The 27,190-nt window shown below is 52.7% G+C and overlaps 1 protein-coding gene across 4 annotated transcripts in view; it reads right to left on the bottom strand.

Annotated features, from left to right (window-relative positions):
• OTOF (otoferlin) overlaps positions 1-27,190 on the bottom strand; it is an 89,708-nt gene that overhangs the window by 28,345 nt on the left and 34,173 nt on the right. For 3 of the 4 annotated variants that reach the window (XM_057741710.1, XM_057741711.1, XM_057741713.1), the window contains exons 4-9: positions 25,431-25,530; positions 23,510-23,691; positions 10,835-10,908; positions 9,046-9,172; positions 8,538-8,592; positions 1,768-1,899 (exon numbers count right to left, since the gene is read on the bottom strand). In XM_057741710.1, the coding sequence (XP_057597693.1) occupies positions 1,768-1,899; positions 8,538-8,592; positions 9,046-9,172; positions 10,835-10,908; positions 23,510-23,691; positions 25,431-25,530 (670 nt within the window). Of the gene's footprint in view, positions 1-1,767; positions 1,900-8,537; positions 8,593-9,045; positions 9,173-10,834; positions 10,909-16,844; positions 16,890-23,509; positions 23,692-25,430; positions 25,531-27,190 lie in introns of all 4 variants that reach the window. The other variant, XM_057741712.1, reaches the window with a different exon arrangement.

Below are 27,190 nucleotides of genomic sequence, written 5' to 3'. Positions count from 1 at the left end.
GTGGGCTGGACATGGAGGACCAACTGCAACTCGGGGATGTTGTGGTCAGAGAAAGAGGAATGCCCTGACCTCTGACCTAAAGAGTGCAGGGAAGGCTACTCAGTGCACGGACTTTCAAACTAACCTCAGCAGGGCAAGTAGGAGTTTACTGGGGAGCCACAGAGTGGTGAGAACAGCTCTGTTTTCTTGGGAAGGAGAAATCCATTTGAATGAAACATGAGGCACGTGGGCCTGCTGCAAGGTGAGTCCTCCAGTCAGCCAAACATGGCTTCACCACTATCAGATAACTGTGGAAGGCCAGGAGGGCCCTGTCTCCATATCTGTTAGGGAAAAATAGACCTTATCTAGGCCAGAGGCTTTTCCAGTCAGGGACGTGTCCTGACATAAGGTCAGAGATGTCGAACCTGAATTTCCTGACTCCTGGGAAGGTTGCCACATGGGGTGGAGGGGGGGTCCTGAATAGCAGTGTCCCAGCCCTATGGGCCTGGGGGAAACCAGCTGTGAGAACAGCATCCATTTGTGGTCATTTAGAGACGTCAGTTGGGCTCTGGCCTTAGCCTGGGTCCCTGAGAAGGGCAGAGATGTGCCTGGGTTTTCCTCCTGAATGTGCATGGCTGGGGGCTCCCAGAGTTTCCCGAGAGATGCACCCCCCAGGCCCCCAAGTAGCAGATGGCGTCCTCAGCCTTCACCACCCCCAGGACAGACACTGAGACACAGGATGCAGATGGCTCCTTTGGGCCAGCCTGGCACCCCTCACTGCCTGGAGCCACTGGGAGAAGCAGGCTGGAGGCCCCTCCAGGGAAGGGAGGGCCAGGGCGCCCAGGCCAATGACTTCTGGGTTAGTCTGTTGTGTGCTCAGGCATCTGAGGGGCATCCTCCTCCAGAGCTGATTAAGACGGGCTCCTCTCTGGAGCCCAGAGTCACGATGCTGTGTCTAGGGTGGCCAACAGAGTGCTGGGTTAAAGCAGGACAGTATGGGCCCTGCTCTGTCTATAATACTCTCTGTGATCTCGACCCTTCTCATATTGTGGCCTCAGTCTTCTCTATAAGATGGGGAGACTGAACTAGAAGGTCTCTGAGGTCCTTTAACCTCGATGTGGCCTCAGACAGCTGCAATGAACAGCAGTGAGTGCTGGGCGTTTTCTCTCTCGCTCCCCAAGCATCATGACCAGTGGTCTGGAAGGACCCTGCATGACGGCAGCTGAGCAGAGAGTGTGGACACACAGAAGCCAACTCTGGCACTCAGCACCTGGGCCAGGTCTTTCTCCAGGAGCCTTGATGTCCCTTGTGTAATATGGGATTGATGGTGACAGCTTCTGACAGTGTGAGAGTCAGAAGAGATGATGCACCTAAATTGTTTAGAAGAGCGCCCGGCACACAGCAAGTGCTCAGCAAGGGTGCCAGGGCCACCACGGGCCGGGGCTGGAAGGGGGTGGCCCTGCCCTGGGGCCCTAGCTGGGAAACAGCTGGGACCAGGCCTCGCAGGGCATGCGGTTCACTCACAGGCACTGCTGGGAGCAGCACAGGAGGGCCTGGGGCCGTGTTCCTTTCACAGGGTGGCCCCTGGCCAGCCCAGTGTCCGGCTGGGATCTGGACTGGGGGTTCTGAGGATGCGGCACTGCACGTCGGCATGCTGGGGATTGTAACAGGTGGGCCAAGGTCACCCTGGCTGGTAGCTCTTTGTGCCCTTTGACTCCCAGTTTCTCCTGTTGGGCCCTCTGCCACAGTTCAGAGGCTCCTTCCCCACCTAGGGCCCCAGGTGCTGACCTCATTGTAGTAGGGGCAGTTAGTGGACTCCTTCATGGAGGTGTACTTCTTGTCGTCGCCCACCTCCACACACACCACGGGGTCCATGTTCAAGCCCACCAGCTGCCGAGCCTCGATCACCGTGATGCTGACCTGCGGGCAGGCAGGAGGGGGAATGAGAAGGAAAGCCCGTGAGCTTGGAGATGGTCCTGCAGGAGTCGGGGCCCAGGCAGCTGGCTGGAGGGTGCAGGGAGCTGGCCCTGGACTTTGGTACCAGTCTGAGCACTGCTGTGAATCCACTGGTGATCCTGGGCTCTTTCCCTGCTACGCCTTACTGACCTCATTTATAAAGAAGGGATGTGGGACTTCACTGGTGGCTCAGTGGTTAAGAATCCTTCCAATGCAGGGGACATAGGTTCAAGCCCTTGTCTGGGAAAATAGCCACGTGCTGCACAGCAACTAAGCCTGTGCACCACAACTACTAAGCCTGTGCTCTAGAGCCCACTACCCACAACTACTGAGCCCATGTGCCATGACTACTGAAGCTGCATGCCTAGAGCCCATGCTCCACAAAAAGAGAAGCCACTGCAATGAGAAGCCTGCCCACTGCGACGAAGAGTAGCCCCTGTTCACCACAACTAGAGAAAGCCTGTGCACAGCAACGAAGACCCAACACAGCCAAAAAAAAAAAAATTATTAAAAAAAAAAAAAAAAGAGGGGACGTGAGCTGGATCACCTCAAAGTAAGTGTGCACCAGAATTACTTGGGAGGGGGAGGATGGTGGTTAAAGACCCTGAGGCCCCTGGCCACACTCCAGACCAACCCAACCCAATCTTGGGGAAGGAGGAAAGGAGTGGGGTCCAGCATCCATATTTCTAAAGCTCCAGGTGATTCCAAGTGCTCTGAGTTCTCCCTGGCATCAATGGCCCTGCCTCACAGAGGGCTGCACACCCACCTCCCAGGTTTTGTGCACTAGGAATTAAGCTTTTCAAGTCACCGCTAACATGCATTTAATTTTCTGCTCCAGCATTTCTCATTTCAAGCCTGCAGGCCTCTGACATCTCTTTTTTATTTTTGGAATTTGGCCCCCTTTCTGCATTCCTGGCTTCCCTTCCTTTTTTTCTTTCTCTCTTTTTTTTTTACAAATTCCTTCCTTCCTTCCTTCATGTCCTTCCTTCCTTCCTTCCTTCGCTGTGCTGGGTCTTCATTGCTGCGTGTGGGCTTTCTCTAGCTGCCGCAAGTGGGGGCTACTCTTCATTGTGGTGCATGAGCTTATTGTGGTGGCTTCTCTTGTTGCAGAGCACGGGCTCTAGGCGTGCGGGCTTCAGTAGTTGCGGCATGTGACTCATGGGTTCTAGAGCACAGGCTCAGTAGTTGTGGCGCACGGGCTTAGTTGCTCCACGGCATGTGGAATCTTACTGGACCGGAGCTGGAACCTGTGTGTCCTGCATTGGCAGGTGGATTCTTACCCACTGTGCCACCAGGGAAGTCCCTGGCTTCCCTTGTTTTGTTTAATTTTCTTTGAATGTCCAGTGAGGCGTTGGTGCCCACCTGAACACACCTTTTTTAAACTTGATACTTGTAAGCATTCTGTATTTTTTCAGTGGCGTCCACCTCCCTGGAATCTTACTTCTATACTGGGAAGCCCTTTTTCAGTTGTTCATTCTCAACAAATATTTGGGGAGGGAGAGGGAGAGAGAGAGAGATGAGTGTGTGTGTGTTTGGCGTGTGTGCACGTGTGTTTGTACATATACTATCCCTGAACTCTCGTTGTAAGCCATCGGTTCTGGCTTTGGATCTGGGGGGTGTCAGGCCCCATGAGGATGGCCATGATAAATAGGAAGAGGCACAGACTCGGCGTTGCTGGAATGACTCTGAGCCTCAGCTTTCTCAGCTATAAGCGGAGACACCACTCATCTATAAGTGTGTGTGAGGGCTGAATGAGATAATGTCTATCAAAGTGCTTCGTAAACAGTAGGAGGGGCTAGGAAATGCGAGCTCTTGTCATAAACGGCTTCTCAAGTAGAGTGTACCTTCAGTCAAGTGGTTGGTGTCCCAAGCAAGTAGGGTCATGTATGATGCTTAATACTGTTTCCTTTAAGTCTCGTGAACTTACATTTAAACAAAATAGCCTATGCTGAGCTAGTATTAGCAATCCCTTCAGCACACTCTTCTAACGGAACTCTCAGTTGCTTTTTATGCTTCTTATCTTGGAGAGTTGGTATTTTAATTGCTGTGCTTTGACGCAACTGCTAAATACTATTTTACTCAAGAGAATTAGTTTCCCTTTTCATGAAAAAGAATAGCCATGAAAATAATCATCCACTATGTCCATCAAAGTCTTATAAATATTCCGAAGGCCAAGAAAAATCCACACATCAAAAGTAATGATGTTAAAAAAAAAATAGAAACCCTGATGACAACAGGAACGTTGCCAAGCAAGTATATAGAACTGGAAACTGAACATTTGCTAATTGAAGTAACACTTGAACTATGAAAGCAAGCATTTCTATGTGGAACTTGAAGTTCCAAAGGGAATGGAGTTGAGAATCTGGAGCTCTGAAGGAGTTCAGTAATTGTAGTTTCTGCAGGGAGCTAAGAGGGAAATGCAGCCAGCTCTGAGAAGTTTACTGTGAAGACAGTAAACAGACACTAAAAGTCTTTTCAGAACATTCTTTGCATAGCAGTTTATAGAGTTATAAGCTCTATGGAGATTTTTTTAAAATCTCATTTCCCACCCGCAACTAACACATTCCCTTTCCTCCATTAAAAAAAAAAAAAGATTTTCTGTAACTCAAGACTGGGAAGTAGACAAACACAGTTTTGGCATAATAAGGTACTACAGATATGCCATCAGGAGAGTAAACTTTGCAGTGTGAGAGGTTGGCTGGTTTTTCACTCAGAGGCTCAGCCACAATGACAGCCTTTTTGCCCCCTACTCCTTTTCAGGACCCAGAGTTCCCACCTTCCTCCACTGAGCAGACCCAATAATGGTGGGCAACCCTGGTCGGAAGCTCTGACACCCAAGAAGTAGGAGGTAGAGAGAGAGGAGGAGGGCAGAGGGTTGAAAGGAGAAAAGGGTGGGGTAGGAGGAAGAGGCTCAGGGGGTGCCCTTTGCTGGCTGAAGGGTGGCCTGAGGGGTACCCTGAGAGTACACAAAGGAGGTTGCTGCCTGGTGCTGGTGGCGGAGGGGAATGCCATTCCTGCTGCCCCCCCTCCCACCTGGGGCTCTATGGAGGGGAAATGTATCACTTGGACTTGTAATTTAAACAAAGCTAAACAAAACACTCTGAAGAAGGGTTAGCCATCCTTTCCTTCCATTCTTCAGTCACCATCAAAGAGGGCGCTGTCTCTCTATGATGGGCGATGGATCAGTTGGTCCCTTTAGATCAAGGAAACTCTTTGGGTGATTGACTATTCCATCCTCTCCTTCCAAGATAAGGGACATAATCCCCAGGTGGCTTGATGAAAGTCATCGCAAGGAACAATGTTGAGTGTAAGTCTACACCTCCGTCCTAGGGGAGCCCAAGAGTCAGGGTACTTTGTGAGCTGCTTCTGAGGGATTTCATCAGGCTGCAAGAACATCGTTAGGAGCTGGAGATGCGAGGTGGTGGACCCTTTAGTACTGCTCTTTTGAAACATCCTTTATCTTCCCTTGTCTCCAGGTGACAGAGATGAGACATGACCAGATGTGCATTTTGAGATGACCACTCCAGTGGCGGTGTAGAGGATGGAGTGGAAGAGGCAACATGAGGGCAGGGACACCAGACAGGAAGTACGTGCCATATGGCAGTTGAGCTGGGGCTCAAAGGTCAGTGGAGGGGAGGTGGCATGGAGGCGAAAACTAGAGAGATGTCTGGAGGTGAAAATGTATATGGTCTCGGTGCCGGGAAGAAGGGGCGAGAACAGACTCAAGACTCCATGACCCACCAAGAACATCTCTGCCAAGTGCCAAATTTTACCCACTCTGATGAGGAAACTGCGTATTCACCGGGAGGAAGCTGTGGCTTCTAGCTTTTGAGATGCTCATAATCAGGAAAGGGTTTCCACATTCCATGCATTCTAAACAGAAGAAACAAAGGACCTGGCTACAGCATGGTCTTCTCACCTTGGGACCTCCTTTCAGTGCTACCCAATCTTTAGGATGAGATCTTCCTGGATCTGAGATCAGCTTAAGTCCCTCTGGCTGAGGCCTTTCTCACTCAGCAAAGCCAAGTTCTCCATGAGAGTGAAGTCCTTCTGATAGGTTTTCTTGCTTTACACATTGCACTTATTAAAAGCAAAAATAATTCCACATTCGCATGCTCACAGCTCTCTCTCCAAGTGTGTTAACACTTTTGGTGGAGATGTGAACCAACCTGTTAGGGAACACTGTGTTACCGGATTAAATACAACTGTTTTGTTCAGTGCAGAATGTTTAGAGTCTTTGGAGGCAGACTGTCTGGTCCACATAATAATTTGGAAGCAGACTGTCTGGTCCACGTAATCATTTTTTTTTTTCTGAGAAGGTTTTATTGCACACAGAGGGGAAGGGGCTCAGTCCGCCAGGAAGCGACTTGAAAGAGCTCCTGAAAACACCCAGTAAGAAGTAAGCTAAAGATGAACAGGGACCAGAAGGAGAGACTGTGCAAAAGGCTTCATTAGAGAGGAAGCAGTTGCTCTGACTGTGGGGTCGGACACCCTCACATTTGAGCCCTGTTTCTAGCTTTGAATATCTGTGTGACCTGGGACTAGCTCCTTACCCACCCTGGGCCTACGTGTCTCACCCATGAACTACAGTAATACCTATATTTGGGTGGTTGTTACGATTACATTAACCGGATTTCCCTGGTGGTGCAGTGGTTAAGAATCCACCTGCCAATGCAGGGGACAAGGGTTTGATCCCTGGTCCTGGAAGATCCCACATGCTGTGGAGCAACTAAGCCCCTGGGCCACAACTACTGAGCCTGCACTTTAGAGTCCATGAGCCATAACTACTGAGCCCATAAGCCACAACCACTGAAGCCTGCGTGCCTAGAACCCATGCTCCACAAAAAGAGAAGCCACATCAATGAGAAGCCCGCGCATGGCAACAAAGAATAGCCCCTGCTCGCCGCAACTAGAGAAAGCCTGTGTGCAGCAACGAAGACCCAATGCAGCCAATAATTAATTAATTAATTTAAAAAAGGTTACATTAACTTAAATGGAAAACACACCTACCTAGCCTAGTGTCTGGCACACAGCATACCTTCAAAAAAATAACAGTTACGTTAACAGCAACACATTTTCTATGTGCCTTTAGTGGCAGGCTTGTGACACTGTAAAAGGAACAGTATCTGACTGTGGGGTCCTTATTCTTTGGGATTTTATTCTCTTCTCAGAACACAGAGGAGCAAAGCCCTGAGCCCAGTGTCCTGGAAAAGCCCTCAGAAGTGTTAGGACACTCTGTTCTTGGATTTTGGCAGAGAGGTGAGGAGGTGACATCCCCAAACCTCCAAGGAGCCCAGTGGTGTGAGGTTGTCTGAAACCACAGAGGCAGGTCTGCTTGACACTGCCCGGGGCTATTTTTCAAGCCCCTGGGAGGATGGTCACTGACTGGATGGGAACAAACTGAAACAAGGATTCAGGGAGACAAGAAGAAACATGCATCCTAGAAGCAACCTGACCAGATGCACCTATGCAAAGAAAGATGGCATCTAGTCCTCAGTATCAGCTGAGTGAGGGGAGGTGGGCTTCCTTAAAGAAGGATGCATGGGGCCTGGGAAACGGGCATCAAAGATAAAGCCCTAACCCGGGAGAAGGGTTCACTCTGACCCTGAGGGCTGGAACTGGACCTAGGCAGGAAGTGCAGAGGTAGCCAGGTGGGGTCTCCTGAAGGCTCTGTCCCCTCTGACCAGCCAGCATACTCACTCAATCCTAGGAACACCCAGCAATCTTCTCACCTACAGCTGGCTCTTGTTAGCCCCTAAGAGAAGGTCCAGTGGAATGCTCCTTGGGCCCTTCTTGTTTGCAGTTTATAAATAAGTACTAGGTGTTTCCGGCTTGTACATTAGTCTATTGTGAGTTATGTTAGTGCAACTCAGTCTCTCAGGCTCTGATCAACTCTGGGTGAAGAGACAAAACTGAGGGTGTGGCCCTGCCAAGCTGAGGATCAGGCCCCAGGCTGGGAGGGCTGCACTGGGTCCCACTGTCCATGTGGCCCTCTCCCCTCAGCTCCCAGCTGTGCTCATGCCCCATCCTGCCTGCACTGTGGCCACATTAGCAATCTTACAGCTGCAAATCTCTCCCCTTCTCAGCCATTTGGCCTCCAGTTTTAGAAACATACAAATAAAAAAAATGTGTTAATTTCAGAAAAATACAGAGAAGCAAAAAGAAGAAAAAAACGCCCACATTCTCAGCATCTATAAATAGCCATGATTGACATTACTTCCAGCATTAAAATCATACAAAGCAACAATTAAAAAACACACACCAAAAAATCTATCTTTCTTCAGAGGCACTTATTTAAAAATTTTTTTTGATGCTCTTTGGTCTCTTTACGGTTTTTCCAGGTTCCTCTCACTTTATAAAGTCCATTACAGAATCCTAAGAGGGCTCTGACCAGCATAAGCAGAATTCTCAAGCTCCTATTTGGGTAGATACTACTGCGATGAGTGCTTTCCAGGAACAAGCTTACTTTGGTGACATATTCAGCTTGTGGTTCTCTATGACCCCCAGATCCATGCCTCCACGGAATCTATTATGCCCGTTTGGCTAGGACTCCCCACTAGACAGAGCCAGAAAGCCATGAGGCCTCTAGCTGCGCCACCTACCTGGTAATCCATGGGCCGCCCAGCACTTGGCTCCATCTTAATATCTGGTTTGGATCTGAGGAGGAGAACGTACTGTTAGCCTGGGTGTAAGGGGACTGCTTGCAGGGGAGGAGGGCACTGGCAGTGGTTAGAACTTGGAGAAGGTCAGAAGGACGGACTCATCATCTTCAAACACTCTAGGGCTGCCAAACAGAATGGGGATTAGTTATTCTCAGAGGCGCCAATAGAGAAGACTAACCAATGGCAGAAGTAATAGGTAGACAGACATTAGGTCCACAGGTTCAGCTGTGGTCTGGGCAGCTCTGTGATTTCCCTTTGCCCGGAGGTGTTCAAAGACCGGGGAATAGGCTCTTGCCTTTGCAGGAAGAGAGGTAGGGGAGACATCCAGGAAAATGGAGCAGGGTTAGGAAGGCCCTGATTCTTTCCCACCCAAATTCCAAACATAGCAAGCTGGGTCTTGCTTGGCCTGGTAAGGCCAACTGGGGCTGCGAGGCTCATGTCCACTCACCGCTTATTGGAGACGTTGGTGGTAAGAGCTGTGATGGAAGCTAGTGACACAGAGTCAGGATCCAGCCCATCCCGCAGCCGAATGGCCAGGTGGTCAAGGTCCTCCATCTCCAGCACTGCTGGTTCATCTAGAGAAGAGGGAGGGCCAGTTAGGTGGGCTGGATGGTGGGATAGTGATTGTATTTTCCCTTTTGCTTTGGCATCCAAGAAGCTAAGAGTCAAGTTCCAGGTTTACTTGATAGCATCTGCTTAGAATGTTATGGTCTGCATATCTGCAGTGTTTCTGACCTAGTCTTGCTCTTTGATTTTAACTGATATTATATCTGGTCTTGCTTTTTAATTTTATTTATTATTTTTTAAGAACTGTTATTGAGATATAATTGACATACAATAAACTGCATGTATTTAAAGTGTACAATTTGATATTTTTTCTTATTAGTAATGTATACATGGCAATGCCAATCTCCCAATTCCTCCCCCCCACCCCCACCTCCCCGCTTTCCCCACCCCCTGCTTTGCCCACTTCGTGTCTATATATTTGTTCTCTACATCTGTGTCTCTATTTCTGCCTTGCAAACCGGTTGACTGCTTTTTAATTTCAATTGAATGTAACTCATGTAAGCACTGAATATCCTTTATGGAAGAAGGTCAGGAATAAAGAACTCATACTTATGTACCTCTTGTACCAAGAGCTACTATTTACTGAGTGGTTACTATGTGGCATAGTGGCAGGCACTATGCCAGGCAATTTTTACACATATCGCTAGTTCCCATAATCCTCACAGTCACATCCTGCCAAGACAGGTACTATTCTCAGGTCACAGATGAAGAAACTGAGGCTTAGGAAGGAACTTACCCATGTAAAACAGCTCATGGAATTCAGAACCTAACCCTGTACTGATGTGTATTAATCCAATGAGATGAAGGAATGACAATTCTGAGAAGCCACTCAAGGATGGTGGGTTTGAGTCTCAGCCAGCAGCTCTACCCTCCCCAATCTAGCAAGGAGAAAAGCACAACTGGAACTCTCCTGGGGGCAAAAGACAGAGATTCTGGGGCCAGTGGGCCACATAGGGGATGCTGGGGAGGGAAGTCAGGACCCCTGAGGATGGGTGTGTGACCCACAGACCTGGGTCAAAAAGCTACACATAGCTCCCCTGTACACTCCCATGTCTCCCCTGTCTTCCAGCTGTACTCCCTGCCTCCTCTTAAACAGCTGTCTTGCCCCCTCCCCAGTCTGCTGCAGCGGTGGCACCAGTGCCACAGGCCACTCCAGTCTTCCAGGACCCACCCTACCTCTCTCCCTCGGGGCCGTCCCTGCAGCCTCGTGAGAGGGCACGGGGAAAAGGCAGGACGGTGAGTCCTGCCACGGAGCAAGCTTTGTCGGGATTCTGAATTTCCCCCAGAAATAGGGAATTGGTCAAATAACTTTTCTTCTTTTTGTAATTCTATCCTCTAATTAAAAATCTCTAGGCGTCCGTGCGAGAAGAAAGAATGGGAGCAAAGAGGGCAGGAGGAGCCCACCGGACTGAGGGCTCTGCTGCTCGGTTCTAGACCCGAGGAAACGCCGCACCCACCTTCAGCCCTCGGAGCGCCCTCTTCCGGCGGACCACTCTCAGGACCCGGCTTCTCCGCCAGCCAATGGGCGGCCAGGCCCCGCCCAGGTGGTTCCGCGGGCCAATAGCAGGAGAGCCCGTTCGGAGAGCGGCCCGCGGAGAGGACGGGTTTGGTCACGGTCAGGTGCGGAGAGAGGGGTCTGCGGGACCGTGGGCAGGGGCACGCCTCCGTACCTTGTCTTTGGGGTTCCTCCTTGTGAGGCCGGTTCTTGCCGAGCTTCATGGCGGAGAACACGCTCCTCCCGGCTCTGTGAGAGGGCCGCCAGAATGAGGTGGAGGGAGACGGACGCCGGGAGGAAGACACACAGAAGAGGAAAACCCGAGAGAACACGTAAGGGAAAGGGAGATGCGCGCTCCAGCCCCGCACCTGCTGGTCCCAAGATACAGTGGGGGCCACATTGCCCCAGTTGGGAGCCGTGAGGGGGAATCAGGGCAGAGGAAACCCCACCACTTCCTCCTTCCCCATGCCTTCCCACCACTGAGGAGCAGGTCCGGGACGGCGACCAGTGAAGGTGGCCTTCAGGTGGAAAGAACCATTTACACTGGAGCCCCTCGGGGCCCTGATCCCAGCCCCCTCAGTCCAGTCTTAGAGCTCTGAGCTCCGCCAGTGCCGCCACGTTCATCCTCCCCGACCGTGCTCCCCACCTCGGCTGAGTGGAAAGAAAGCCGGACAACCAGAGAGAAAGCATCAGAACAGAAGGGCAGGAACGGGACCCAGAGGGGCAGAAGCTGATGAGCGGGTAGGAGATGTGGTTGAAACTAGCTGCTTAGTTCTCAGATGGCCCTGGTGCCCAAAGCCTGCCTGGTCTTTCCCAACCTCTCAGGGCCCTTGGATTCTCCTTGGTCCTCAGTGAAAAGGAGGAGACGGGCCCTTTCCCGCCTCTATCTTTGGTCCTGGCTTTGCCCCTTCTGCCTGTCCCCTCTCACTGCAGAACCCCCCCTTCTGCCAACCCCAGGAACGTATGGCAGACTCCATAGTTCCTACCTCTTCCTCTGGTTGGTGTGGCCTTGTGCCCCCAGGTGAAGGGCCTTGCAGTCTGGGGGGCTGAGGGAAGGGGGCAGGGGGTCCTCAGTGTTCCCTCAGTGATGTCCCCGCAGCTGAGCTTGTGATCCCTGGTCCAGGAGGCACCAGAGGTAGGATCAGCGGGGGGTAAAGTGCAGTATTCCATTACCCCATCAATATTGCATGAGCTGGACACCTGACTCCCTCCATTTCCCATTCTCCCTCTGCCTGGCTATGCCTTTGTCATCCTGGGCCCCATCCCTAGGTAGGGTGGGGTGCAGATCCAACCCTGAGCTCACCTACAGCAGAGCCCACCCATCTTTGGGTCAGGCATCTCCTTGGGGAGGTTTGGCTATGGTTCCTTGAGACCCCTGTTCTTTTTTTTTTTTTTTTTTTACATATTTAAAAAATAATTTAATCTCCACAACAAGCTTTGAGGAGGATATTATTAATGACAGTTTACAGATGAGGTTTGAAGCAGTTAGAAAAGTATTGTTCCATTGGCCACATCTTATTATCTGTAATGAAGAACCCATGTTCTTTATGCTGGGTCACGTGATGGGGGAAAACCTTTCTGTCCTTGCGGAGATGGCCTAGAAACCTCAAGCCCCTCATCCCCTCAACCTGACCCTATCCTAGCCCCAGGCCTTTTCTTTACTCTTCACATGCTTGGCAAGACATGGAGTGGAATGTGTCTGTGTCCCAATGAGAGAGCAGCTGAGGACCGTTTCTTTCACGTGGTTACAGCTCACAGTTTAGGAAACACTAGCATCTTCATGATTTCCTGAAAAGGCATGAGGCAGGTGAAAGAAGGTTGGGGTAGCACTGATCTCTTCACACTATCCAGCATCTGTTATCCAGGACATATCAACAGGAGGAAAGGGAAAGAAGGCACTCTAAAAAGAGAAAACTGATGCCTTTGGAATTATCTTTAAAAGTTTCTCCCCAACGAGATTATATAACCTTTCTTGAGCAACTAATCTGGGCCAAAGGCTTTTCCAGATGTTTCGTCTTTATAGCAGTCCTGGGAGGGACATATGCTTCTCCTTGTTCAACCCATGAAAAACCTGAGTCTCAGGGAGTTGGGATTGAAGCTCCTGTCTCCCAGGCCAGCGATACTTGCACTGCATCCTCGCTGCTGTGGGATCACACTTCTCTGGGAGTGTGAATCCTATCCTAACCATTTGTAACTTTGGCAGAAAGTCTCCATGGGCCAGCACAACTTGCAGATGGGGACGTCATCCATGAAGAGTCCCACAGATCGTGCCCATGTTTACAGAGAGGGGGCTTATTCAAAGTAATCTAAGCATCAACACATTTTGGGAAGAGAAGGCTATGTCTATTAAATTACTGGTGACCTAGTGCTGAATAGATCAATGAGCCCATTAAAAACAGTCCTGTGGTGGTGAGAAAGGAACCATCCTGCATGGCTTACAATGAACCATCCTGTGAGATTTCTCCCTGCTTGGTGTTCTCGAGGGCAGGGGTGCCGGCTGTACTCTGACTCCTGCAACAGGAAGTGAGCCTAGTGTGGGCCTTCTCTCTGCTTCCTGTCTCTGTGTTTGGGTTTCCTTTCCTGCCAGCCTTGTTTCTCTCCTGCCTTACCAAGGAGTCTCCTGGAAGGCCCTGAGCTGACCATGCACGATCACTTCTTGGCCATTTCTGGGCTGTGCCATCCTTAGAGTCCCCAGCCCCAGTCTGTGTGTGACTTACATGCTGCCATCACGCAGTCTGTTCCAGCCACACAACCCCAGTCTCTCCCTGCCCCCCCGCCCCTGACCCCAGGCACTAATTCTGCCACCCCCCCGCCCCCGAAGGAAAGTGCTCTGAGATGGTAGGTCAAAGCCTTGCAGCAGGTCAGAGTAGGCAGAAGCCAGCATCTCTGCATCCTGGTACTGGATCTGGTCCTGCAGCCTGAGGCCCAGAGGGGGTTTGGGTAGCAGGGAATTGTGGATTTCTGACGCTGGTCCCAAGGACCCATCAAAGTGGAAAATGGCTTGGGGCTTCCCTTGGGCAGTTATGGCCCTTGAATGTGAAAATCACTCTATTCCTTAAAACAAACATATTTGGAAGCAAAGATTGAGACTTAAAAAAAAAATCTATACTTATCCAACTTTGTCTACCAGACCCTGAAGCAATTCAAAGGAGAAACCCCTCTCCCCAGACCCTGCGTGATTTTAACCATCTCAAGTGGATAAGTTCATCTGTGGGACTCCTGTGTGCCTGGGATTATCTCAAAGTGGTGACTTATCCCTTTATAAAAAATGCATGTTATGTAGTGTAAGTGTAATCCCCAGAATTCTTACTGTAGGCTCTGCACCTGTTTGTTGCTCTTCATTCCTATGAACTGTGGGCAGCAGAACATGATGTCATCGGCTATCACTGCCCTTTGTAATTTTCTGGTTGATGACACATCAGAATTCACTATAGAAAAAGCCTTTTCTACCCATCGGTTCCCAGAAAACAGCATGCCTGATTCTCTTGGCAAAGGATAAAGGTTATTTTTGAAATAAATGTTAACTTAATCAGGGAATTTTGAAGATTATCCACTTGTATTAAAGACTTAGATTTCAAAAAAGGTAAATTGTTGATTAGGTTACTGATGTACTGATGTTTGTTTGTTTTAAATTCTGCATTTGGTCTAGATGGTTCTCCATTTACTAAAGATAACATGGTCAGAAACAGACAAAGAAAACAAGCCAATAATCAACTTGGTGAGAAACCACTTTGCAACCAAGTGGCTCCTTATTCGTGGCTGCATGAAAGCCCGGCAAGCAGGAGCCAGGGGAGGCGGGCCTTTCAGGACCTCTGAGGGTTTACGATCACATTTGGGCTTCCCCATTGCTGGATTCATGGCTGTCAGAACGAGATGCACCCACAATTTAGACAGCTGTTTCTCTCTAGAGAGAAGTCTTGGCAGTTAGTTCACTCATTTTAAACTCTTTTTTTCATCTATGGACCTGATGATTTCTTTGCTTGTTCCATGGCTCAGATCTAGAAGAATGTCTTTGTGATTGGACAATGTACCGGGGGTCCTGGGGAGAGCTTGGAACTCTGCAATGATGACTTGGAAACATTCGCCAAACTAAATTTAGCGAGCTGGGTCTCAGTCAGGTCTCTGTGTTATTCTGGAAGCCACGACTTAGAGGGTGGGACTGGAAATGAACCACAGGCCATGGCTGCCCTGGGACTTCTGCTCTGCGGCTGCCTGCTGGTGGGAAATGTCAAGGCTTATTAGCTCAGGCCTCAGGTGATCAGGAGAAACAAACTCCTACCTAAGAGACACAGGGTTTATGGTTCTCTGTTTCCTCTTATGTCTCCTCAGTAGAGACAGAAACTGACCAGCTTTGCCACACAATAACCTTTCAGAGATTTAAAACCGTTCCCACAGCTCTTCTTCTTCAGGCTAAAGAATTTCAACTTGTTTAATCTCTTCTTAGAAATTCCATTTTCCTACACTTTTCAATGGTCCTAAGGCTCTACACATTAAAATAAGAAGAATGAACGCCAGTTTACTTTATCTCCTATATGAATTGGAAATGGCAGGACACTAGGATGGGATGGTGCTAGGGAACCAGCATTCACTGTGAACCCTACCACATGCTCGCACCGTGAGGTGCCCGTGAGTACAGTTGTGTCCGAAGGGATCAGGCCAGTCTGAATCCCTTGGGGTTCCGGCCCAGGACAGACTGGGGAGCTGGAAATCAAGAAGGATCTTAGAGCATCACCGATCTCAGACAGAGAGCCTGGGGAACTGGCAGGTTGTTTGTGTCTTATACGGGCCTTTTATGTCTAACTGTTCATGCAAAAACCTGACTCTGAGCCCTCTCCCTAAGTGGGACCCCCAGCTCAGCAGTCTGCTGTCATCTCCCACACCCCCCAAGATCCGGTTCCCTGGCTAACTCTCCAAGTCTGGCAGGTGCTCTCTGCCTGAGGCTTCTTCCCTTGCTTGTAACCTGGCAACCCTCTCTGATCCTTCAGGTTTCTGGGCCCGAGTTTCCCCTCAAGGTGCCATTGCCTTGTTGTCATGCTTTTTCCTCATGTACAACAAGCGGAAGTTGGAACTCAATATGCTTTTGTTAAATGAGACTGCGAGTCCCTGGGATCTTAATGCAAGCAGATATCCCGAGCCCAGACCAGTGCTCATCACTTCAGACCCCTATACACACAATCCTGCTGTCGCCATGATGTCCTCATGTCGACTAATTTTTAACTTATTGGGACCACAGTTTTGAGCAAATCTCTTAACATCTCAGGGGCTCAGTTTCCCTATCTGGAAAATAAAGACCACATTCCTGGCTTTTCGGCTCTCGTTAATGTGTTTAGAAAATTAAATTTAGAATATAATCAAGTGCTCTAAGCTTCCTGGGTCTGTTGTAAACTCTGAGTTGGGAGTTAAATTTTCTGGGTTTTAGTTCCGGCTCTGCTGCTCTTATGGAGTCAGTCGCTTCCCCTCTCTGTGGCTCAGGTTTGTCATCTGTAAGAATGGGTGTTAGAGCAGCGGCCCCTCCAGTGTGGTCGGCCCTGACTGCCACTGCCCCTGTGAATTCCCTGTGATGCTAGAAGGTCCTTGAGATGATACAAGGTCTGGGGAGCCTGGAAGACCCACTTGTTACCCCTGGACCTTGAGACGTTCCAATAGCTTGTGGTGACCCCTCCTATCTAGAGTCTCCTCCTTTCCCTCTGGGGAATGGAGATGGTGAAGACCACCAGAGTGAGGACATCTCTCCTTAGCTTTCTGGGCTTCATGCTCTGGCCACCCCCTGTGGCCACTCAGTGCCCACAATTTGTCCTTCTTAGGCCTCCAGCATGGCACGTCCATCTGCCCAGCTCTGCCTTGGCTCTGAGGGAGGTGGCCATTGACTTCTTGGGCCGCCCCCACTCCCTGCCTCACAGGGAAGCCTCAGGGCCTGTCCACAGGGGTGGGGGACTGAACAGGGACGTGGAGGAGGAATTGAGACACTGAAAGGAGGGAGGAGGGAGTGGAAATCAGAAGGCCCGCCCCCACCCTGACACCTCCCTGTCCATCGCCCCCATGGCCAGATGAAGAGACCGCCCTCGCCCTGCCAGCGCCCGGTGCTGGCTCCACTCTGACCCGGGCCCCCCGCCATCTGACCCTGTGCTGTGGACCCTTCCATCTCACGAGCCCCACGGGCTCCACCCTGGCCTGGGGACACCTACTTGTGCTCGCCATCTCTGCCTCCCTTGGTCTTCTCTCTGCCTTTGCTGAGTAGGGGGAAGAAATGAGGAGACAAGGGGATGTGTGTGAGAGGGTGTGGACCAGAGACACTCACAGACTTAGCCCCTAGCCCTACTGATCCCCCATCCCCGCTCCCCAGGGACCTCCTTGACCCAGAGACCCCTCACCCCACAGCCTCTCACTTCAGCAAGCCTGAACCTGCTGGGCAGGGGTCACACGGCCCTGGGCTCTGCCCTGGGTTGGGAGGGGTGTGTGGTCCCGATTCTGGGGGAGGAGCTCTCAGGAGTGGGGCTGGTGGCCACTATCCCACTGACCCCAAGCCCAGGAGAACCTGGATTCCTGGGGATCAGGGTCCCTGCAGATCTCCTCCTCCCATAAGTCAGGGTCTGGTGATGTCTGAATGTGGGTTGTGGGTTCCACAGGGAACCCAAGGTTAGATGAGCCCGGCCGCCCTCCAGGCCTGGGCCACCCTGCTCTCCTTGCCACACCTGATCCCTTCCAGTGGAGTGGGGGCTGCCAGGCTCTGAGGGCCTCAGAGAAGAAAGGTTGGCCTGGGAGGTTCTGGGCCTGCAGCAGTAGGTGAGCTACTGCTCTAGGGCTCAGAGCAAGGCTCCTCCTCCTCCTTAGGGGGGCTTCCAGAAAGCTCTTCTGGAAGGTTCTCTCAGTGCTTGCCTGATGCGGTGGCGATGAGGATGAGGGAGAGGAAGTGGAAAACAATGAGCGATATTTTCGTCTCCTCACACCCCGTCCTGGCACAGACCTTGCCCAGGTAGACATGACTCCAGTCCCTCACAGCTCAGGTCCTGCAGGCCCGGGGGATCACAGCTGTCCCTCCTTTCCATCAGACCAGCTGGTCAGTTTGTAATTCCTTTCAAAGGAGTTAACATCAGCTAGGTCTCTGGCTACCGAAAGTGGCTGAGGCCACTGAGCAGAGAACAGGGAAGGGGAGACTGTCTCAGCAGCCCTGCGCTGGCCCCAGGCCTGGCTGGTCTGGGGGGCTGGCCAGGCGTGAGCCCCCATTGGAACCCGCCGGGAGCTGTGTGGGCTCCAATGAGCTTTCGAGAATGAGGGCCGAACAGGAGATTTACTGGCCGCATCCTCGCATTAATCTAAGCAGGGCTGCCTTTCTGTGAATTAGTGACCCAGGTTTTGAGGGAAATGTGTCTATTATTTTTTTAAAGAACTCTGAGACCCTGAAAAGTATGAAAATCTTTGCACTAGAGGAACCGGAAGGGGAAGTGTATCACCTGAGAGTGGGCAAGGGTGGGTCAGGAAGGTGGAATTTGTGTACCTAAACGATAAAACCTGATGCTTTTTCTCTTCCCCTTTGGGTTTTGCTCTGAAATGGCAGAGAGGTGCCAGGCTGGCCCAGTAGGGGGGTTTCTCAGGCACACAGCAGGCCAGGGCGCAGCGTGTACCTGCAGCCCGGCACTCAGCAGCCCCCACCTGGCCCACGCCCACCCTACCCCTCCTCACACACTCCAGGCCTCTGGGTGGACAAAGGGGTTACACACAGGTCCACACTTTCAGTGTGGACATGGAGAAGGGAAAAGACCCTCTTTCTGTGAAACAATAATACTCTCGCGATTTTACTACAACCACTGTCATGACTACAGCTAACATTAATAACTGTATGGCCCTGTGGGGGGAACTTGAACCTGCCTTGACATGGTGACGCCACATGTCTTACAAGGTCGATATCCTGTTTTCCAAACGGGGGAGCTGAGGCTCAGCCTGCCCTCAGCCACTCAGCTGCAAGCAGTGGGGATGGGCAGTTTGACCTCGCGGTCATCCTTGTTGCTAGGGGACCTCTCGTGAAGCCCTGGGAGGCCTGACTTTCCTCCACGAGTCCACATTGAGTTTTTAGTGTCCCAGCCTGGCCAGAGATGTTCTGTTCCTCAGCCTGCTCTCTCTCTCTTTCTCTCTCTCTCTCTCTCTTTCTCTTTGCCTCAGTTTCGCTCATCTCTTCCTTAAGCTCCCACCCCCATTGCTCTGTGTGCACAGTTAAATGCAGCCACGGGGCGGGAGGGTCCACACGGTGGCCCCTGGGGGACTGAGGATTTGCTTCACCGTGTCAGGCCTCTCTTGAGCACTCAGACCTGGGCAGGGGTGAAGAGGACCCCGACCTCAGGTGAAGTGGCTGAGTTTGGGAGGAGTCTCCTGAGCACCGCTTCACCCCAAACCTCAGCACGGCCTTGACCCTGGCTCCTCCAGGCTGTGGGAGCCCTGCACTCTGGGGGTGAGGCTGGGTGCGCTGACCCTGTACACACACGTCTATGCACACCCCAGGGCACAGGCGCTGTGCACATCTGTCAGGGCCCCCGGCGTGCACACAAGCCCGGCTGCCCCCGGCCCCAAGCATAGGAGGGAGCTACCTTCTTCCACGGGTCCCCACTGGAGTAGAACATGATCCAGAAGAGCAAGAAAAGTGGCCTGCCTCCTCCCCTCCCCCAGGGTGAGACCCGCAGAGAGGAGCCCAGCAGGGACACCAGGAAGGGGGGTTGGGCAAAAGGAGGGCTGGAGGGCCGGGCAGGTGGAGAAAATGAGGAGGAGAGAGTCTCGGAATACAGGGAACCCGTGAAAGCCCCAAGGCTCTGTAGGACAGCTGTGAAATTCAAGCTGGGTTCCCTTCTTTGTCTTTCCTAACAGGGGGTCCTTTGGCCCAGAACCCGGTGGTGTGTGCAGCTCCGCGGTGTCATGTAGAGGGAGGACATATGTGCAGGTAAGCATGTGAAAACACCTGGGCACTTGAGTGTGTGCACATGTGTGTGTTCAGAGCCGACGTCTCCTCTCTCTCCTCAGTCACCAGGGCAGATGTACACTGACATGCAGGGGCCCAGAACCCTGATTTTGTGCTTCTGAAAGCAAAGTGCCCATGGGGTTAGCAATTCATTCCTTCTCTGCAGCACTGACAGCTGGGGAGGCGAGGGAGCCCTGCAAGTGAGTGAGACCCTGGCATGGGCCCAGGCAGCGATGAAGCGCGCAGTGGGCAGCTTTGTTGGCAGAGCCCTTGGCATAGGGTGGGGTGGCCGGATCTGAGAAGATCTTGGGCCGGAAGGTCAGATGCTGCTTGGGGTAGAACAAATGGTGGTGGGGTAACTGCAGAAATGGAGGAGGAAGGGGACACTGGCTGAGCCACGGGCCAGCACTGCGGTGGACGGCTCACATGTGTCATCTCATTTGACCCTAACACTCCTGCGAGGAGGCATCAGTGACCCCCCATCTTACAGACGGGAAAGTGGGGTCCAAACAGCAGCATTGGGATGTGAGCTCTGTCTCTCCATGGCCCCCCTCTGCCTCCTGGAATATTCCAGGGGGTACTGTGCAGAGAGCTGGCTGAAATCAGAAGCTGCTGATTTGGAGGCAGGGACTAAGAAGCGGGCAGAGCGGCTCAGAGGCCGTGTGACTGGCCAGGGCCTGGGATTGATGGAATCTTGGGAGGAGAGGGTTAACCGGAGGGCAGGGGCTGTTGGGTTAGGGGCTAGGGGGCTGCTCAGGCTGAGCTGCCAGCAGACATTCTATGAGGTCCAATGGGAGGAACTTCCAGGAAGGTACTTAAGGCCTTGGGAGTGAGTCCCCTTAAGCAGAGGAGTGTCCGCAGGGGCCCCTTCCAGGGGGTGCTGAGGGCAGATGGCAAGAGCCCAGCCAGGGCGATCCCGGTCCTGGAGGGAGAGTCCCCATATCAGCCTCCTCTGCTGTCCATGGAATGGACATCTCATGCCTCCAGTCCTGGACTTGAGGTTGCTCCCTGCCCCTCACTCCAGCAGCTCCCCACCCTCTCCAGCAAGCACCCCGCTGAGCCACATCAGGATTCCCACACCAGACCCTGTGGGTCCAAATGACCAGGTGAGACACTGCTGCTTGCCAGCGATGAGGTTTTCCTGCTGCTGGTTATGGGCTGAAGGAGAGACAAGAGAGGCACCTTATGGATTGGGCACCTTGACCTACAAAGGGATGGGCCTTCCCAGGAGGGGCTAGAGGGCAGGGGGCAGATGGGGGTGAGGGAAGACTTGACCTGGAGTCAGAGCCTAGGCACATACATCCCTTCCTTCTCCCTGTTCCTTTGCTGGCCAAATTATTTCTGGAGGGCTCTCTGGCCCAGAAGACAGTGGCTTCCTACCAAACCCCAGAGCTGACAGGCCTGCCTGGCTGGCATTCATGTGAGGAGGGTGAGACATGACACCTAGGGCTGTGAGGCCAACTCCCAGGCTCCCCTCGGAACCCCACACTCCTTGACCCAGAACTCATTGGCCCATGTAGGCAGCTAGAATTAAACTGCTGGAAAAGCCCGGATTCTCCAAACCAGCTCTACCTTCTCCTCACCCCTCTGCCCCCACCCAGCCTGCTGGCTGCATGGCCAAGCCTGGTCAGAGGGTGGGAGGCAGTGGCACCGCCCCAAGGCCCTCTCATCGTCTGGGCTGGCAACCCCAGCGCAGCCGGGAATCTACGCACACACTTACCCAGCCCCTCCAAGGCAGGCCGGCGGCCCCTGGAAGACAAGGAGCTCTGACTGCGGCTGTCATCCTCTCCCCATTCCCAATCCTCAGGATAAAACCCCTCCTCCTGTGCCCAATTCCTGCAGCTGCCCTGGGAGAGGCCACAGGAAGGTCGGGGAGAGGTGGGAAAGCCAGGCCATGCCGTGAGGAAGGATGGGGGCATCCTTTCCATCTCCATATTCCTTCAGGTCCAGGACCAAAGCTCCCTCATCTTGCCTGACCGCATCATCTCACTGCTCCCTCCAACAACACCCCAGCCCACGCGTGTGGGATGAGGGAGGACTTGGCTCTGCTTTGCCTGAGCTGCAGCGACCCCAGACAGGGCTGCCCTCTTGGCTGTCCAGAGCTCCAGAGAGTTGTTCCTCACACGTGCTACCCATGGGACCCAGTGTATCCCTGGGTCCCTCAGGATGTCAGAGTTGGAGGGGAACCAGGATGGTCAACCCATTCCTGTTACTGTCCCAGAGGGGCTAATGACTTTCCCAAAGTCACTCAGTTAGCTAGTGGCAGTCAGGATGGGACCTAATGGGACTCAGCTCCTGATTCGGAGCCAGCGTTCCTCTCCCTGCAATTGATGGCCCTCATGTGGTGTCCAATCTGTCCCCAGAAAGCCCTTTCTTAAAGCCCACCTGTAGTCTCACACAAGCTCTTTTCTCTATGCGGACAGAGAATGGGGACCAGACTCCCCATACTCCCCACTGGGTCCCTGCTCCTCTTTTCACCATTTCCAGCCCAATTCCTAGCCCTCTGCATTGTCCAGCCCAGAACCTGTTTGTCACCAGCCCTTACGCGGGGTAGCACTGGGCACCCCAGCTACAGCCTGATCCTCCATCATCCCTTGGCTCTCCCAACAAGGGAGGGGTGGGGGTTCCCATTTTCCTGGGCCCCACGGTACAGGTTAGGAGTGATGGGCCAAGGTTCGCAAGGTTGGTGAGAGGCAGAGCTGGGACTCAGACCTGTGTCTCCTAAGGCCAGATTGCATGTTCTCTCCACACCACCCAGCCTGGAGTCTAAGGAGGACAGGCTCCAAGCTGGCCTGGGTGATGCCACCCACCCCATGGCTGGCCGAGAGTCACAGGTCCAGCGACATTTGCCACAGGTATGGTTCCTTTGACCTTATTACTATTACTCCTCACTTGGCTCCCAGGGTCTTGTGTGTGTGTGTGTGTGTGTGTGTGTGTGTGTCTGTGTGTGTCTGTGTGTGTGTGTGTGTGGTGGTGGTGCGTGGTTCAAAGTCAAAGAAGGAAAATATATTCATACAATAAAAGTATAAAATTCAATTACCCTAATTTAGAATCTGTGCTTTTTCAGAATAGGGACTGAATAAATTTTACTTGGAAAGGAAAGGGTAGAAGGACATGGGAGGGAGAAGTTTCCATTGGGAGGGAACATCCCCCTCTCTCCAAACCCACCCCCATCCTTCAGATGCACCGCTGACTTACCTGTGTTTTACACATTATTTCCAGTGACGTAGGAAACTGCGGATGGTGTTTTACCTAGAGTCTGTCTCTCTGGGCTTTAAGAGTAACACAATTGCATTTCCTTTTTTTGTAAAAATAGTGCATTTGGAACAAGCAGGCCTGGACACAGCAGCCTGTCCTCTGTTTGTGGCTGGACATTTGCGGATATGAATCCAGGACACCGAGGGTGTCGGGATGCAATCTTCTCAACAGAAGAGAGGCCAGGTCCCAACCAGGACCGTTGGCTTCACTCCAGCAGGAAGAGGCTTCCCTCTTTTGGCCCTCCACTGGGCCAGGGCGGAGGCCAGGCTGCCTGGGGCTGGTCTGGCACTGCTGGGTCTTGGCCCAGAGAGATCAGGGCCTCCTCCTCTTTGTTTTTGCCATTCTTTGAGGAGGAAGAAGGTCTACCCTCTCCCACTCATGTTAGAGCCCACCCTCCTGGAACTTTGCCTCGCTCAGGGAAGGGGGTAGGCCTGGATCCTAGCCTGATATCAGACACCCTGCTGCCTCCCTAGCAAGTTCTGGAGTCGGGGGCAGGGATGCTGCCGAAACACCTTCCCTCCTCTTGTATGTCTCTCCGCAGCTCAGCCCTGTACTCCGAGCCCAGCCAAGCTTAGAGGGGACTTCCAGGGGGACCAGGCCCCAGGCATCTCCCCTGTATCTTTGGGGACAGAGGGCCCAGCCTGTTACCTCCGGAAGCTCTTCTCGCCCGGAGGCCGGGAGCTGGGGCGGGAGCCGGGGAGCAGCCCATCCGTCTCCTGGCTGTCCTTCTCTTCCTCGTGAAGGGACTCATCCCCCAGGAAGTCCCCATCATCCCAGGAGCCCACCGTGCCGTCTGTGGCCTGATACCGGACCTCCACGCACAGGCTAGTCTGGAGGAAGAGACTGGTGGTGAGGGCTGGGACGGCAATAATAATGGTAACCCTGCGTCCTCCACTGCTCTGTGATTTTACAAGGTGCTTTCAGGCCCTTAACTCACTGGAGGAAGGCAAGCTGGGTACTATCCTCCCCCTACTTTCCCATTTTGCAGATGAGAAAACAGAGGCTCAGAAAGAATGACAAGTGCAGACTCAGTCGACTGAATGGCTCTGGCTCCAGATCAAGCTGGATGAGGGGCGGTCTGTCTGAAATCAGCTGACCTCCCCTCACTCCTGACGTTTGTTCTGGATTTGAGGACATGAGCCCTTCAGGAGAGGAACACAGGCCTTGGACATCCTCCAAAGGCACTTGTGGGGTTAGCACTTCTTCCTGCTTATCTGACACCTACCCTCCTACTCTGGAGAGGATGGGATCTGGGGTCACCCTGGGCTTTTCTCTGGGAGAACGTGGAGCCCCAAACCCGGGTCCAGGCTATGCACTTGAGAATCCTGTTGGGGCTTCTTGCTCTGTGTCCTTGGGCTACTGCCCTCCTCTCAGCTCTAGTTTCTCCCCAGTGCACAGGGAAAACTCATTCTAGTCCCTTCCTTAACCCATGTGGTTGCTAGGACATCTTCTAGACACTTTTGCCCTTCTTCCAGGTCAGTGGTTGGCTTGCTCCAGGGAGCCCCACAGGCAGACTTCACTCAGCACATGGTCCTCTGAATGCTCTTTGATTTCCCCAGGGAGGAAGTGTCTTGAGCCACCAAGGCCCCGTGGGAACTTCTGCCTCACCCTTGGCACTCCTCAGAGAGGGTTCCTTCCGTTCTGGCTCCCTGTGGCTGCAGTCCTGCTTCTGAGGCTATTCTGCAACTGCTATATAGGGCCACACAGCCCCATTTTACACATGGATAAACTGAGGTCAGGAAATAATAGCTACTGATATTTATTGAGCACTTACTATATGCTTAACCATCCTAAGCACTTCCTGGCATTCCATTTAACCCCCCAGAACAGTCCTGGGAAGTGACTACTATAATTTTGCTCACTTTGCAGATGATCTGTAGCCGGTTAGTGAGTGGCCCAGAGAAGGTTTGTACCCAAGGGCCGTGTTCGTCACCACTCGGCTCAGCTGTCCAGGGGTGGGCGTGAATGAGCTCAAGGGGACACACGCACCAGAGCAGAGCCTGGGGTCTGTGTGTCCCGATCAGTTTATTTCCTTCCTTTGTCTGAACGTATATTAAGGGCCTACAGACCGTGCACCATTAGTACACGTGTGTTCCTGCTGGAAGTGCTGGGACGGGATGTGACAGATGGAATAGAAAGAAGGTCCCTGCCCTCACAGAATGGCCAAGGCAGGCATACAGAGTGAAGGTCATGCCCTGGAGTGGCCAGCAGGGCTCACGCTGGCTTTCAGATGACGAAGGACACCTCTTTAGTGATTCCTGAGCTGGGCCCAGATGGAAAGCCCCTGGGTAGAGAAGGGAGGGCATCCTCCACGCGCCTTCTCTTGTACTCTAACTGCAGGAAGAGCTGTAGTGTCCATCTTGAGACCCTGTCACTCCCCAGGTGCTCTGGCCATGGCCCCCAGGCTGAGGGGCTCCGACAGAGTCTGACCTGAGTCTCCCCCTCCCACCTCACCTCCCTGCTCACGAGGAAAGCTCCCCAGACCATGCTCTGTGCAGGGGGAGGGTGGCCAACAGGCCCCCAGGTGACCCATGATGGGCAGGTCCAGGGACTCTCCGGGCCCCCCCACCTTGATGGTCGCATTGTTGTCATCAATCAGCGTGTCGGTCACCTCCACGTGGTTCTCCTCCACCACCTTCTGCAGCACCATGCGGAAGGCCCCGATCAGCCTGTGAATGGCATGGTTTCACGTGAAGAGGCCAGAATGAGGAGCAAGGCTGACATCCCAAGAGGCAGTGACTGGCTGGGAAGGGGACGAGTGGGCTGGAGAGAGAGGGCTGGCTTGGGCTCCAGGCTGGGGTTGGAGAAGGTGGCCCAGGAGCTGGGGCTGGCCAGGGTGGCATGCCCAGGAGGGTCTGTAACCCCCAACAACTGTGTGGTTGTAGGTATGACAGCCTTTTCCCTGGGAGAGCTTGAGGGCAGTGAGCACCCGGGGGGATGTTCACAGACTGGGGTCAGGGTACCCTGGAGGAGCTTTGTGCTTCTTGGGTACATGCAATCAGAGTTGAGCTGAGCCCCTGCAGAGTGGCTTCCAGATGCCCAGAATGGGGGCTATGGGGAAGGACGGGAGACTCTGGGACACAGAGATAGCTCCTCCCCCTTTCACCTTCCTAATCACATCCAAGGTCTCTACCCTTCACCGGCACCACTGGCTCATTCATCCTCTGTGGAGTCAGTAGTGATGCCCACACACACTTGCAATCCGCAGGCTCCTTGGGGACAAGGACCCATCTGACTGTGGGATCCCCATCTCCCCAGCTGCCTAGAGGGGAGTGACAGGGCAGTGTTATGAAGGGCATAGTCCTGAAGTCAGAGAGATGGGATTGGAAACCCAGCTCTGACACTTACTGGGGAGTTACCTGCTTCCCGGACAGCTGACTTGGGCTCTTTCAGTCCCGGATTTCTCCTAAGATGAGCTAATAACCCCTGCTTCACAGAGGACTGTTTAGAGGACTAACAGAGATCCTCTGTGCCAAGCTATCAGCGCGCCTAGTACACAGTCAGCACACTAGGAGCTGTCAGGTTATTATCAAGGGTGTGACGTTATACCCTGAGCTTTTCCAGGGAAGTGGCTGTTTCTTATTTCCAGCCTCTATTTGATACTTCCGGCTCACAGGAGATCTCAAAATCTACTGGCAGAATTAATGAACAACAGTAGGGGCCCCATAAATGCTGACTGAGTTGACCTTCATGCCATTTCATCCCATGGTTTGAAGGTTATTGCTCTGGGAGAGAACAGGGTTCTCAGAGCAATGTTCTCACACAGTGATTCCACATGGGGTAGATCAAAACATACAGTCCACTTCTGGTTGAAGGGACAAAAGCTGTGGGGGGCATCCATAGGGTATGAGACGGGAGGGGACCTTGGGATCATCTGGTGCTGCCCTTGGTTGATAGGGGAGGAAGTTGAGGCCAAGAAAGCAGGAAGGGATGCAGTTAATTTAATAGCCACTCCGGGTGAGGTAAGGGATCAGGTGGATTCTGACTTTAACAGACATGTTTGATGTCTGCATCCTCCTGAGGGTCGTGGAGGGCGGACCCTGTTTTAAAAAAGCCTCCCATCTGTGTGAGAGGAGGAAGTGGTGGGAACAGCCCCGGAGGATGAACGTGAAATGCTTCCCTCTGGGGTTCAGAGCTCCATCTGCCAGCTCGCCCCATCCTCCCTAAGGGTGAAACTGTTCATACCATTCCTCCACTCTAAAGCCTCCCGAGGCTTCTAGGCTCTTCTCAGATTAGCCCCTTGGAAGCCACCTCCCCTGCTTCGTACTGGCCTCTCCCCAGCTTGGGCTGAAGTGCCGGGCTGGGGTCAGGAGACTTGGAGCTGCTGCC

This window comes from Hippopotamus amphibius, chromosome 7 (genome assembly GCF_030028045.1).
Source record: "Hippopotamus amphibius kiboko isolate mHipAmp2 chromosome 7, mHipAmp2.hap2, whole genome shotgun sequence".
Lineage (NCBI taxonomy): Eukaryota > Metazoa > Chordata > Mammalia > Artiodactyla > Hippopotamidae > Hippopotamus > Hippopotamus amphibius.
The sequence above is the reverse complement of the archived record's forward strand: the minus strand, read 5'-3'. Positions and strand labels throughout refer to the sequence as shown.